At 38.6% G+C, this 14,737-nt stretch overlaps 1 protein-coding gene across 1 annotated transcript; it reads right to left on the reverse strand.

Annotated features, from left to right (window-relative positions):
• On the reverse strand, positions 1 to 7,063 carry LOC101307802. The gene is made up of 2 exons (XM_004301830.1): positions 6,787 to 7,063; positions 1 to 101 (listed from the first exon to the last, which is right to left on the reverse strand). The coding sequence occupies exons 1-2, from the start codon at positions 7,061 to 7,063 to the stop codon at positions 1 to 3; spliced, it is 378 nt and encodes a 125-aa protein (XP_004301878.1).
• Between the last annotated feature and the right edge of the window lie 7,674 nt (positions 7,064 to 14,737).

Here is a 14,737-nt window from a genome sequence, read left to right on the forward strand (position 1 = left end):
TCACTTGTCAATCGCTTCCTTAACCACATCAAACAGCAACCCGAATGCTGCTCTGAGAGCTGCCCCGCTTAGAAACTCCCCTACCATTACCAGTTTGTTGGCTGCATGAGAAAAAGAGAAAAGAAGAGTGAAAAACATACAGGCGCGCGGAGACTACTGAACTTGAAATGGAGCCAATAATTCAAGTGTTAATTTGGAACATAGGCCTATTTCTTATAAATTAAAGAAGCAAGATCAATTACAGAAACTTAGCTGCTCCAAAGGGTTTGCTTGGGGGAAGTCTCTATAGAAGAAGAAGAAGAAGAAGAAGAAGAAGAAGAAGAAGAAGAAGAAGAAGAAGAAACTTCTCGAAAGATACCTTTAGTTATTTTTCTCACTTTTATTTCTATCTCTGATTTGTTGTGAATTTGTGATTAGTCCAAGTCCACGCACTGATTGATGATCAACGTACATAAAAAAAGGATAGGATGGCCGGAGAAATTTAAAACTAGTGCGTGACAGTTTCCGGGAAGCTTTCATAGTTTCATGCACGGTAACATTTATTAAGTAACAAAACACCTATGATCCTAGATTCAAAAAAAAAAAAAAACAACCTATGATCCTTAACTTCAAAGGTCCTTTAAGTTTGTGAGACTTTTTAATCGATCCAACTATATATTATGCATCTTAAGAAGATCAACAAGGAAAGACTAGCTGTAGCTTGGATATATAAATGGGTACATAGCCAGCTAATTCATGTTACAAGTCTCACAATAAGCTTGGTGAGTAACAAACAAGCTTGGTGAGAACGTTAACCAATAAATTCTGTTACAAATTATGTTACTTCTTCAAAAAAATTACCGACAATTATTCACATATATAAACGCCAGTCTTTTGGTCTAATGTTTCATAAAAGCTTATTGTTGATATCCATCGGCATAAGTTAACGATGAAATTTAGTGTTAGCAATAGGATGATTTTATCGCGCCGTCACCTTCTCTTTTTATCGCGTAGTGGCATGCACCGTTAACAAAAGGCAGGTGGGGTGAAGAAAGAGAAACTTTGTTGCTCAACGATACTTCCGGGATTTCGAAACCAAAACAATGAGACTACGTCGTTTCACGTATGACCACACATGCTTTTATATATACTTCCCTCCTCATTTTCGAAACCAAAAGCTAGGAGCTAACTCAAATTAATGTTGTTAGCATTGATCGAAGCCATCCCTAAGTATAAGGGGCATAATAGAATAGTGGGGTTTAGAATAAAAGTTGTCGAACCCAAGGGATTAAGAAATCCCACTTTAGCTAGTGGAGTCTTAAGGTAAGTTAGATGGATGTACAAATATACAAATTACTAACAACGACTTAAAGGAGAGCTAACGTCCATGGTGGGTATGTATAATATGAAGTGTTGAGATTAAATTGTAATCACTAAAGTAAGAAATGTAAAATAAGCTAGACCAAATGATTTGTTGTCAAATGGATGGGGGTTGGGGCATCAGGTTTCACCTTTTGCCTCCCTTACAAGCATTAAAGCAATCAAATAAGAACGATGCGAAACTACTTGTCCAACTACCCTCTTAGCATTCAGATCAGACTACTAGGGCTTAAACCCCTCTGATTTTATCAACTCTAAACGGAAAAGTCTAGAGTTAACTACAAAGTGACAAATTCAATTACCAGATAGGCCTCAATCCTTTGTCTCTAAGTGCATAAAGCTTAGATTTAGGTAGCCAATCAAGCAAACAAGCCAATCATATCTCTAAGTGGTTTTAGCTCACCACTCTCACATGTACACATGGGATGCTCTCATTGCCTAAAGGTAATCAATCTCTAGCAAACATCAAGTTATGACAAACACATCAACTCAAATTAATTAAGTCCAAGCAAACACATTCAACTATTGGCCTAGCATGTGAAAATGACAATATGGAATTGCATCAATTCATAGACAAAAGCATCAATACAAAGTTTGGTTAGATAAGCCATGTTGTACATACAGTTAGAATTTTCTGAGAGGTAACTGGGTAAGTCATACGTACTTCATATACATTCAAACAAAAATGTTCAAATGATCATATCCTAAACAAAAGTACTTTCAATCACAACCTCTCTATTTATTTCATGATCACACACTAGAATGCTTAGCTCTCCAAACTCTTGTCCACATTATGAACAATTTCACTTGTGGACCATTTAGTTTTAGTTTTCCTTCGATATGTTCACCAGATCAAGATGATCACCTGTTCATACCAGGTTTTTTTTTCATGTTATTTAATAACATTATTAATCTTGATGTTGTGATCGATTATGTGGCGCAATATTTATAGATTTGATCTGTTTTGTTTAGCTAGCTCGGCCTCACAGTCCATTTTCCTTATTTTGGAATCGGAGAGCGTAATTTTTGTTTTGAAAAGTGATTTGAGGATTTTTTAGAGATTTCACCTCTGTGTCTCAGTAGATTTCACCTCAGTAGGATATCAGGACAGTAAATAGAGTTGGTAAGTTTATTTGAAAGTTGAATATGATCTTTGTAATTATGCGGAAATCGAAACATATGTGAAACTTTTTACTAGATCTGTATGAATAGAAGTTGTGTGGAATTGTTCGATTTATCTATTCATCAATCACATATGTAATTTCCACATGTACGTGCTTGATATCTAGCTGATGCGAACCCTCAAGACAAGAGCTGGTAAATTTATTTGAAAGTTGAATATGTTGGACAATCTAATAGATCTCTGAAACTGTTAGAACTTTCAATATGATGTAGTATTTGGTTTGGAGCTCATTGATTACAAATTTGGTTACAGATGGCTACATCTAGATTGGAGAAATTAACAGTCCAGTCGTAGAAGTGGTTATCAATCAATATTTAGCACCAAATGATAATAGAGGACTCAATTTTTCTTCGGGTATTCGTTCAGTATTTATATGAAGGTTTTCTTTTGGTTTTGTCTATGTTTCTTTTGGTTACAGCTGCCCTCCTTCTTCTTGTCACACTTCACAGAACATGAAATACTCAGCCGCTAGATCATAATAACTTGCTTAGTTTATTGAAGTTTTTCTTCTTCTCACTTTTGATAATTTGTTTAATATCTTTTCCTATAATCTATTATCATTTCGAAGGTCGGGAGGATATGCAATCGTAGTCCGTTGCACAAATATTTTTGATGGATATAATTATGTCATTAGGAAGACTTTAATTGGTGAAGAATACCCTGACTATTATATTTAATTTCATAAAGTCTACACGTAGAGGATGCCATTTGATAAGTAAGTTCTAACTTAGTTTTTGGTGCTTCTTATGAGATAAATGATCGGTACTGTAGTTTATAAACAAGTTTGCCGAAAAAAAGAAACCTGAACATGAGATTTATTAATATTCCTAAATATAAGGTAATTTTTTGTGGTCCAAACGCAATAGCAAGTAATAAGAATTTTAGATAAAATATTATAGTTCAAAATGTAGTTTGAAAAAGTGAATAAATCGTTGAAAATTAATCTTTTTAAAAAGTGATCGTTACTGGCAGCTTGGACGTTGTGTTATTAATTTAGAAAATTAATCGTAGTTTGAATTTTTAAGTATAATTTTGTATACGAGATGGAGATCGATTGTACATAATACACTGTTACTATGAAGATTAATCTAGCATCTAACACACCATAGAAACCTCGCTTTTGTTGAGAATCACCTGGTAATATTATGATGTGAAAGACATGAAATTGATGGCTACAGTGCATGGCTTTAGTTCTTCGGCAATGTGTGACCCTATAAATTTGATTTGTGAGAAATTTGTTAACGAAATTGTATACAAATCCGTGAACCCTTAAATGCATCATGTTATATCTTTAAAAAAAAAGACCAACAAAAAACCAACAAAATTAGGTTGTTTGTCACATACATAAACGTGACTCTTTACTCTTTTGGTTGTTTTCTAAAAGCTTACTGTCGACGAGTAAATTAAGTGACGAAATTTTTTCAACGTAAGTGTCGCTATAGTATAAATAACCCAGCATTCTACCCGTGCAAATTTACACGTTATCACAAATTCACCCAAAATTAATGAGCGGTTAATCCACATTCTATCCATTACCCTAAACCCTGAATTCTAAACTCTAAAGCCTTGGTATCAGCATCCTCTGTCCTCCATTTGTTGTATGAGATACTTCATCTCCTTCTGGCCTCTCTGAAGGTATAGAGCACCTGAGAGGAGCACAAAGGATGCTGATACCAAGGCTGATATCTACAACGCAGGGATTCTTTTGTTCGAAATGCTTCAGCCTTTTACAAGCAATTCAGACAGAGCCAGAGTTCTTCATAACTTGAGGGAGAAAAAAACCTTTCCCAACAAAGCCTGGAACGATAACCCTGTGAAGAAATGGGTGCTGCGAATGATTGATGACACACCTTCAGAGAGGCCCTCAGCAGCCTATCTTCTGCACAACTATGGTGAGATTAAAGATGACATTCTATTGTCCGATGCAATGTCCAGCATATAGAAGTTCTGTCCATGACAGTCTTCTTTCTCACAAGACTATTTGATGTGAAAAGGAGAATAACAATGTTAGACAATAGTATTTCGGTCAGTACTTCAGATTTAACTCCTCAGCTTTTGCGCATTATGCTTGGATGCTTGCCAGAACAAGTATAAAATGCTTTTGAACATGTAGATCTAACTGATGAGGCAACATGCTTTTGAATTAGACAACCTCATTATTGTCTCTTCTGGATCTTATGGTGTCTATATAATATTTTTTTTTTCTGTGTGAAATCAGTAAAAATGTGAAGGGAAGTGAATGTTAAAACAAGAAGATAGGAGGTGTTTACACCCAAATTAATATTTTACTGGACAGTAATTGTCTATGTGAATATTAGTTAAATTCATGATTCACGTCACACCGACGAGCCCAAAATAATTGAGTTTATAAATGATGACCCGTTAGCAAACAAAGTCATGCGAGCTGAATATTCGCACGCGAGGTGATGACTTTGCGCAGGGGGCTTCGAGTAGGAGACTGCGTGAGGAAACAGAGGAGAAGAGTTCGCATGGGAGAGGACTAAGGTATTGGCCGCATATGTTGACTGAATGGATAGTGGAGCAAGTATCCTTAATTGCATAAAAGGCTATATGTGTGTGGCTCGCCAGTAGAAGAGTTTGCATGTATTAAGGTTGCTATTCCTTAATCACATGAATGCAAGTGTATGTGCTCCCTATGTGTTTTACAGGCGAAGGAAAATGCTTGCATGCGAAGAGCCAGGGACTTCGCATAGAAGTTGAGTCCTACATGGATGGAAAGAGATGTAATGCAAGTCAACGTTTGCATGCGAAATAGATAGAGGACCTCGCGAAGTATAAGGTTGCATGCGAGAAGGATTGCATGCGAAGTATAAGGTTGCATGCGAGATGGATTGCGTGTGAAGAGAGAGGTTGCATGTGAGACGGAAGGCGCGCGAGGAAGAAGTTTGCAAAATGAATTTGGACGGGAGTGCAATCAAGTTTGGTATAGACGTGAAGCATACTATCACTCCTAGTTCTATTTGATTAAAGAGATATACACGCAGACTTCTAGTATTCAAGGGCACTCATACAGTGCTTAAAGGGAGCATACGTCCAAGAAGTGTTCTAGGCGAACTCTATTGTTTAGAACAGAGCGACGACCATGAGGTGATTAACATCGCCTACGCCACATTTATTGTTGAAGACTTCTACAAGTTTTTGACATGCTTTGGGTCAATACCTGTGGCCCTAAAAATAACTTATATAAATGAGTTCGAGGACACTTAACAACTCTACAAAATACAATACAACCTTCAACACAGTTGAACCTCCAAACGCTCCCCGCAACTTTTCTTTCGTTTCCCTGTACGCTCCCCGAAGCTTTCTCTTTTTTTCTTTCATTTCCTTCCCAGTTGAAGCTCTGCTCGATCTTACGTCGAGTATCGATATTGTGACGCTCACGTCGAGTATCGATATTGTGACGCTCAGGCGGACTACTGTAAGTCCTTGCCGAGTACGCAAGGCGAATCTGAAGAACCCTGCGGTGGAGTTGGTGCTCTCTCCATCCTCAGTCGCTTGATTAGAAACAAAAGGCTAAGCGCACCCCGTTACTACGACTACTACATTCTGCGTCCGTGCGGTGGCACGCCCGCAACGACTAAAAGAGACTTTGCATACCCAGACTTACTGATGTGGCCAAAACAGGAGGTGGCATAGGCGAAGGTACACTAAGGCCAAAGGGTGCCATGGCACCCCTTTGATTTTATTCTATGCATGTATTCTCCTTGATTGGCATCCTTTTGATTTTATTCTCCTTGATTACTTAGATAGAAATAGAAATCACTATTTGATTATATGTATTGGTTACTACCCTTTTTTTCCTTTCTTTTTCTCTAGAATAGTAAACAAACGTCTGCCATGATTAATATAGTATTTTACGGCTCTATTAATACATTTTAATTGGTTCAAGCTCTTTTTCTTTTTTTTAGAGAAATAACATAATTTTATTCAGAATGAAAGAGACTACAAAACATGGGAATTATCGGTGGAGGAAGAATTTTCCCCACTCATTTCCCTACTACCAGAAACAGTTACGGGTCTGTCGCTATCAATGACATCCATGAGCCAATCGGGCCCAACCTCTAACCAAACTAACCACCCATTTAATCGGGCTACATACTTAGCCACTACATCAGCCGCACTATTCGCAGTCCTAGAGACGTGAGAGAGCTTAGGACTACCAACAACAACCAACAGAGCTCTAACTCGATCAACCAATATCCCCTCTTAAGCAAGACACTCACCAACATCATTTACCACTCTCACAGCCTCTAAACAATCACATTCAACCTTCTCTAGTAACCAATTATGCTCTACTACATATTCCAGCCCCTTACAGATTGCCAACAACTCAGCAACACTTGGCCAAAAACGGCCTTGGACTCTTTCTCCTCCCGCTAGCACCAGATCCCCCAAATGGTTTCTCACAACAACTCCCACTCCAATATAAACTCCATTATTAATAACAGAAGCATCAGTATTTAAGCTTAACATACCAGGGCTAGGAGGTTGCCATGCCATACCAATTATAGACCCCCCCACTTCTCCTGTGTGATTGCATACTATTCTGCACCGCCAACAAACTTTCCCACATCAACACACACTGGTCATATATAATAGATGGGGGTCGAGGCCGTTCTCCATGTATGACCCTATTTCTCTCACTCCAATTGCTCCAAAGCATTATAACAAGCATTTTCATCTCATCCACAGTTAAAACTTTGAAAGCATGATTCAAAAACTCAGTAAAGTTAGTCGACATACCCGAAACCAGCTTGGAATAGAAACTCACCCTCTCTAACACCGCAACACAAAACAAACTAGACCAGGTTACGTGCAAGGGCGTATCATCAGTAGCTTGGCACCTCGGACATAATGGACTTTGAACAATATACCTCTGATACAACGGCCACATGCATGAAATAAATCCCATCGAACACCTCCACAAAAAATGATTCATCTTCGGTGGGACTTTGAGTTTCCAAAGATGTTTCCAATACACTGAAGCTATCGGTGTAGAGCGATTGCTCTCTTTTTTTACCAGCCAATAAGCACTCTTAAATGAAAACTTCCCCTGCTTATTTTGATTCCAAATCAATTTATCTCGACACATTGATCATGCAATAGGGATACTAAGCACAGCCTCCACTTCCTGTGTTGTAGCTACTTGCTCCAGCCTATGCATATCCCACAAACCAGACACTGAAATCAGATAATTCACTCTCATATTCCAATCACAGCCATTCTTCCATGCAATTTTAAAGTCAGGTATTCCAGGTACCCAAGGGTCTTAAAAAACTTGGATGTCGGCCCCATTGCTTACCCTCCACCGAAGACCTTTAGTTAGAAGTTGTTTACCCCACATCACAGCCCTCCATATACTGGAAGGATTCCTCCCAATAACAGCCTCCAAAAAAGAACTATTAGGGTAGTATTTAGCCTTCAACATCCGACCAACCAAAGACTCCTCATCTTGAATTAGCCTCCAACCAATTTTTCCAACCAAAGCTTGATTAAAACACTATAACTCCCTAAAACCCAATCCACCTTCTCCCTTCGGCACACAAAGTGCATCCCACCTCCTCCAATGTATACCTTTTCCACTAGAATTTCCCCATCAGTATCTTACTAGATGCCTGTTAATTTCCTTACAAATCCCTACCGGTAGCTAGAAAACACTCATAGTGTAAGTAGGTATTGACTGAGCCACAACTTTGATCAACACCTCCTTACCACCCTTGGAAAGCAGTTTACCTTCCCAACCTTGTATTTTCTGCCACACCCGATCAACCACACCCTTGAAGACCTTCTTTTTATTTCTCCCAGTCACTATAGGCAATCCCAAATAACGTTCATGGCATGGAACAATTTTCATATCCAACGCTGTACTACAAGCTTCCTTCACTACCCTCGTCGTTTGTGGATTGAAACTAACAGCAGATTTTTCCACACTGATTTTCTGCCCCGATGCCCTCTCATACACAGCAAAAATCTCCTTTAACTTGAGACAATCTTGAACTGAAGCATCACAAAACAACAAGCTATCATCAGCAAAGAACATGTGTGTTACCGATGGTGCACCCCGGGCAATTGAAACTCCATGCAATAATTTTTCTCTCTCCGCTTTTTTCAACAAAGCAGAAAAGCCTTCTGCAACTAAAAGAAAGAGATATGGGGAAATAGGATCTCCCTGGCGGATTCCTCTAGATGGAACAATTCTACCAAAAGGTCTGCCTTGGATGAGCACAGAGTAGGAAACCGACTGCACACACTCCATTAGTAGCCGGGTAAACCGCAACGGAAAACCCATAGCAAGCATCATCGCTCTCAAAAACTCCCATTCGACTCTATCATAAGCCTTGGCCATGTCTAATTTGATCGCTGTTTTCTGCCTACTTTTCTTCCCCCTTCTCTTTAAATTATACACTGTTTCAAACGCAGCAATAACATTGTCATGAATTAGTCGCCCTGGCACAAACGCGCTTTGGTAGTCCGCAATCAAATCCGGTAAGATCACCTTCAATCTGTTAGCCAATGCCTTCGAAATCAACTTATAGATGACATTACACAAACTAATAGGTCGAAACTCAGTCACCTTTTTTGGAGCCAGAATTTTAGGAATCAAAGCGATTAAGGTGTGATTCAGATCCTTAACCGTGCCATTCCCATTGAGAAACTCCAAACACTTATTAACCACCGCATCCCCTACCACAGACCAATACTTTTGATAGAAAAGAGGCGGCATACCGTTTGGCCCTAGAGATTTTGTTGGTCCCATATCCTTTAACGCAGCTTCAATTTCTCCTCTAGAAAAAGGTCTGTTAAGTGACACTCCTTGCTCCACCGTAACTCTACCAGCAACCTCCCCAAAAATCCCATGACTCATATCAGACCCTCCTGTAGAAAAAAGTTGTCTGAAATAGTCCACGAAGACACATCCAACATTAACATAACCAGTTCTCCATCTGTTGTCCTCCCCCAAGACACCAGCAATCTTATTCATAGCTCCCCTTTGCTTCGCAAAACTGTGGAAAAATTTTGTGTTTCTATCGCCACACTTTAACCAATTCACCCGAGAGCGTTGACACCACATAACTTCTTCCCGCTCAAGCACCTTGTCCAGCTCTCTTTCAGCATCTTCTCTTTGTTGTAGCACCTCAGCTGAAGGATACCTGCGTTGCAGCATATCTAGACCTTTCTAAGATCTCTAATTTTCCTCCGGACATGACCAAACTTCTCTCGCTCCCACTCCTTTAACCTCGCTGCAACCAGCTTCATTCGATCCTCAATCCCAAGAGGCCACCCCCGTTCCCAGCACTCCCCAATAATCTGCCCACATTCCTCTTCCCGAATCCACATCTCCTCAAACATAAACCTCCGGGGCATACTTCTCAAATCACTATTGGTTCAAGCTCTTATAATGTAAATAATTAAGAATAAGATTGTATAATAAGGATGATTTTCACATTGATTCTACATATGTACATTAGTTGTTAAGAAATAAATAAATCATTGATAAGATATATACCGGTACTAGTTACCATGATATTAATTTTAGATTGTTGTAAAACAAAAGGAATAGATTGAGAAAGGAGAGAACAACCAAGAGAATGAGAGAATATGTGTATATTATTGAGTGGGGAACCATCTCTTATATAGAGATGAGGTCATGATGTAAATTACAATAACAACCCTAGTTGGCTAATTACAAGAATGTTCACTAAATAATAACTATTTACAACACTCCCCTTTGGGTATTCTCTGTCATTAGCTTCCCCTAATATGTGCTTCGGTGTTGCCTCGTCAAAACCTTGCCAGGTAATAAAAACCCTATGGGACAAAAACAATCCTGGTCGAAGGAGAAAAGAGTACAACGCACAAGTAGCAGTGATAGTTATAACCCTTGATTTCGGTGAAGCGGTTTAGTCTTGATCATAAGATGTGAGTCTATGGGAGATAGATGCATAATAGTTGCTACACCAAAACCTTGCCCGGTAAACCCAGTGGGACAAACCCGTGGTCGAAGGGAAAAGATGAGCAAATGCATATATTTCAAATAAAGGCATCTTCAATATGCACCATGAGGAAGGTGACCAATTACATGTGTGCCTCATTAAAACCTTGCCAGGTAACAAAACCCAGTGGGACAAAATAACCCTGGACGAATGACAAAAAGAGTACACAATGGTCAAGAGTATACTTCAGGATACTCCCCCTAATATTGACTCCCCCTGAAAACTACACACTAGGTAAAACTACTACATTGATACATTGATCATGCTTCTTGAATAACTTAATAGTTAGCATGATTTAAAGAGGTTTTTGTTTCATATACCTCTAAGATTATTGTATTCCTTATAGTAAAGACATAATCAGTTGGGAATAAGCCTTGTGTTGGTTTACATAACCCGTGTCAACATATTTAACAAGACAAACATCATTCCAAGGATCATAGGCGGTTGATTCATTCCATGATGCCTAGGGATAAAATGAGTCATTTTCCATCATACATTTAAAGTAACGGAAAATTGTCTTTTATGCCATTTACGGAGGCGGCATGTTGGTGCAGAGCTATATCTAGCTAACAAATTCACATCAGATGAGATGTCCGGTCAAGGCCATTTAACCAGGTACAATAATGCGCCTATTGTACTTAGATATGAGTCTTCTGGCCTTAATATCTCTTTATTATTATCTGCATGATAATACCGGTGTCTTTAGACCTTGGACGACTATAGGTGTGCTTAAATACTTTGTTTTATCCTCATCAAAATATCTTAATAACATCTTCTAGATTTAATTTGATTGATGGACCAAAATTCCATCTGCACTTTGCACGACTTCAGGTCGACAAAATAATATTTGGTCTCCTAAAGTCATTCATCTCAAACTCTGATTTCAGGTGTTTTGCAGTTTCCTTAATCTCTTCAAGAGTATCAGTCAAATTCATGTCATTGACATAAATTACCACAAATTACAAACCCGGAATTTGTTTCCTTAAAACACGCATGGGCATAGTCCATTTATTCATATATCCCACCCCAAACAAATATTCACTTAGACGGTTATACCAACTCCGTCTGGATTGTTTGAACCACTAAAGTGAACTACTCTAGCAAATGGAGAGCATGTTCTGTGGTCTAGAACTATTTGCATTGGGTAACAGAAGTCCTTCAGGAAACTTCATGTATATCTCTATATTCAGATCCCCATAGAGATAAGTTGTTACCACATTCATAGGCTGCTTATTCAGTTATTTGGAAACTACCAAACTGATAAGGTAGTGGAACGTTATGACGTCCATTACGGGAAAGTACGTCTCCTTGTAATCAATCGCAGGGCGTTGAGAAAATCTGTGCGTCACTAAACGAGACTTATATCACAATCTCATTTTTTCCAGTACGCTTCCTTACAAATACCCATATAAACAATATATGTTTAACATGGGTAGGTGTGGGAACAACAGGCCCACAACACCTTTCTCTTAGTTAAGGAATTTGATTTGACCTGGATTGTTTCTTTCCTTTTTAGCCAATCATCTCTTCGTTGAGATCTATCAACGAAGCAAGGTTTGACATCATCGCTTATTATAAATTCGGTGGCCACCGCAAATACAAACATATCATCGATGAACTCTTATTCCAATTCAATATCTCACAAAATTTACAGAGATTTTCTATTCTTGGGAGTGGGTTTAAATGTTGGAGCGTCCCCCAACTTTGTCTCTTCTAGGACGAACCCATAATCCGGATTTATCTCGTGAGTTGAATTGGTTTGAGATTGCGATGGCAAGAAGATTCATTTGTGCCAAGTTTACTTTCTTCTAGGAATAAGAATCGTTCGAACTTAATGGTTTACCTCTCTTCTGGACAGGGACTATGACTGGTTAGCCGCCATGGCCGTACCGCATCCAACTAGGACGATACGTCCTACGGGGACATTTATCCTTGCAGGTTTGCAGCAGGTATATATGATCTCGTCACTTTAACTAGATCTTGTGAAGTGTGTAACATATTATGGGCTACACTATTTAGATCTAGATTCTTTGCACTTCAACTAGTAGTAGAATTCTTTGCACTTCAATTTCACATGTGTGGTTTGGGGATCAAGATGAGACATTCTACACGTCGTTCATCAGGAACGCTCACATTCTTATCTCCCCCTAACGGAGGGAAGACTGTCTCATCAAAGTGACGACCGCAAAAATCTAGCGGTATAGAGATCTCCTGTCAAGGGCTCTAAGGAGCACATAATGGATAGGGTTCATAATCGACATATATGCCCATCCTTTGTTGAGGACCCGATTTTGTACGTTGTGGCGGCACAATTGGCACAGAGACTGCAAAAACATCAGGTTCACACCCAGTCACCAACTGTAACACGAAGTAAGACGGGTAGCAGTGGGCCTCAACTGGACTAACATGGCTCCATGCAAGATTGCATAGCCCGACGCAAACAATAGAAGCTTGGTGCGCATTACCAAGGTTCTATATGCAAGACCATCTTAGGTTTGAACATAGGAAACTATATGTTTTACAAAACCCAAGGGATATGCAATAATCATCGAAAACCTTCGATGTAAACTCTCTGGCATTATCAAGTCTTATAGACTTTATGGGATAATCCGAGTGGTGTACCCTCTATTTCATAGGTGAGAGTTTAGCAAAGGCATCATTTTCTTGTGGACAATAGTGTGACATTTGATCACTTAATTTGTCGATGCATCAACCAAAACCATTAATATTTAACGGGTTCGTATGGTGGTTGGATAGGTCCACATATTTTTCCTTGCATTCTATGCATAAAGAGATAATGTATATTCTAGTCTTTGCATGTGATGGTCTAGTATTCAACATTCTTAACGAGCAGCTTGATATAATGTGTCATTAAAGACAAGACCCTTATTCTGAGGGGGATGCCCGTGTGATAATTGAGTTGAGGATACGGTGCATCATATGTTTTTCCTGGGTGCATCAAACACCAATACTATAGCTAGTATTTGCTCGAATCATTTAGCTTCTAGCTAATAAATTTGAATATAGTCAATGTACGCTTTTGGCCGCACATTCGAAGGTTATGCAAAGATATTACACCATTTTTCTGGTGGTTTCAATGTTTTAAGCATTGATTCAATGAACTTACCTTTCGATAACGTTCTTCTGAAACGTAAAGGTATTTTGACCTCGTCAGCCAGACGAGAATGCTCAATTCCTTAATATTGATAACACATATCAATTTTGATCGATTTAGATTCTAAGGCATCAAGCCTTTTCATTTCAATATTCTATAATTATGTTTTGCTTCAAGTAAGGAATGTCTACCTCAAATAGTTTCTTCTGGAGACTACCAATTAACATGATAAAAGCTACCGATTTTATCATGTCTGGTGAATTTTGGAATGAAACTTCAAGTTTCTTAAGGGGGTTATTATCGAAACTACAAGTTCGATTTATACATGAACTACTGGTTCATTTCTGAACTAACGGTTTATTCTTGAACTACCGGTTCATTAGGTACATGTATTTTCAAGTTATAATCATGTCACAATTGATGATATTAATTTCACGCTACTAATTTAGCATAGTGAATATGTCACGTAACTATGTGTAAATGCTTCTGGCAATTAACTACACATTAAATATGATGACTATATTAACAATAGCCATTATGAGAAAATATTTGGAGAGTCCTATAGACATACATAATGACTAGGTACGAAAATCCAGTGTCATTAGATTATTTTCCTTTTGTTTAATTCTGCTGGACCAAAAGAATTGACTGAAATTAAAGTGAAATAAATAAACCTAGCCTCTACATATTTTACAAGCCTACGGGGCACAATCTGAGAGGTATGCTAGACTTTTAGGTCCCGTAGAGGGAGAGTAGGCCTACTGGGCTAATAATGGTCTACCAAGAAATGCAATGTTATTAATCAACCCTTTCGGTAACTCCAATTGTATACGACTTGGTAAGCCATGATGAGGTGATGGAGCGAGGCTCACTTAAGTACACATCCTCAAAAGTATTTGCCTAGACATCGCATCCAACTGGGTGGGCCTAGTTTGAGAAGAGTTATAATCATTGTCATAGACTCAAGGCGACACATGACGAGCTTATGTTCTAGCCTTGGAGCTTAGGTCGAGCTTCTGGCTCAATTTCATATATATATATATATATATATATATATATATATAT

The sequence above is a fragment of the Fragaria vesca genome, linkage group LG5 (genome assembly GCF_000184155.1).
Source record: "Fragaria vesca subsp. vesca linkage group LG5, FraVesHawaii_1.0, whole genome shotgun sequence".
NCBI classification, from domain to species: domain Eukaryota; kingdom Viridiplantae; phylum Streptophyta; class Magnoliopsida; order Rosales; family Rosaceae; genus Fragaria; species Fragaria vesca.

What these genes read in the sequence shown, in the direction of transcription:
- LOC101307802 (XM_004301830.1), bottom strand. Translation starts at nt 7,063, where the DNA reads ATGGCATGGCAACCTCCTAGCCCTGGTATGTTAAGCTTAAATACTGAT. An exon ending in GAGAGTGGTAAATGATGTTG is followed by an intron (nt 102 to 6,786) that starts GTGAGTGTCTTG and finishes TTTCTCATGCAG; the next exon opens with CCAACAAACTGGTAATGGTA.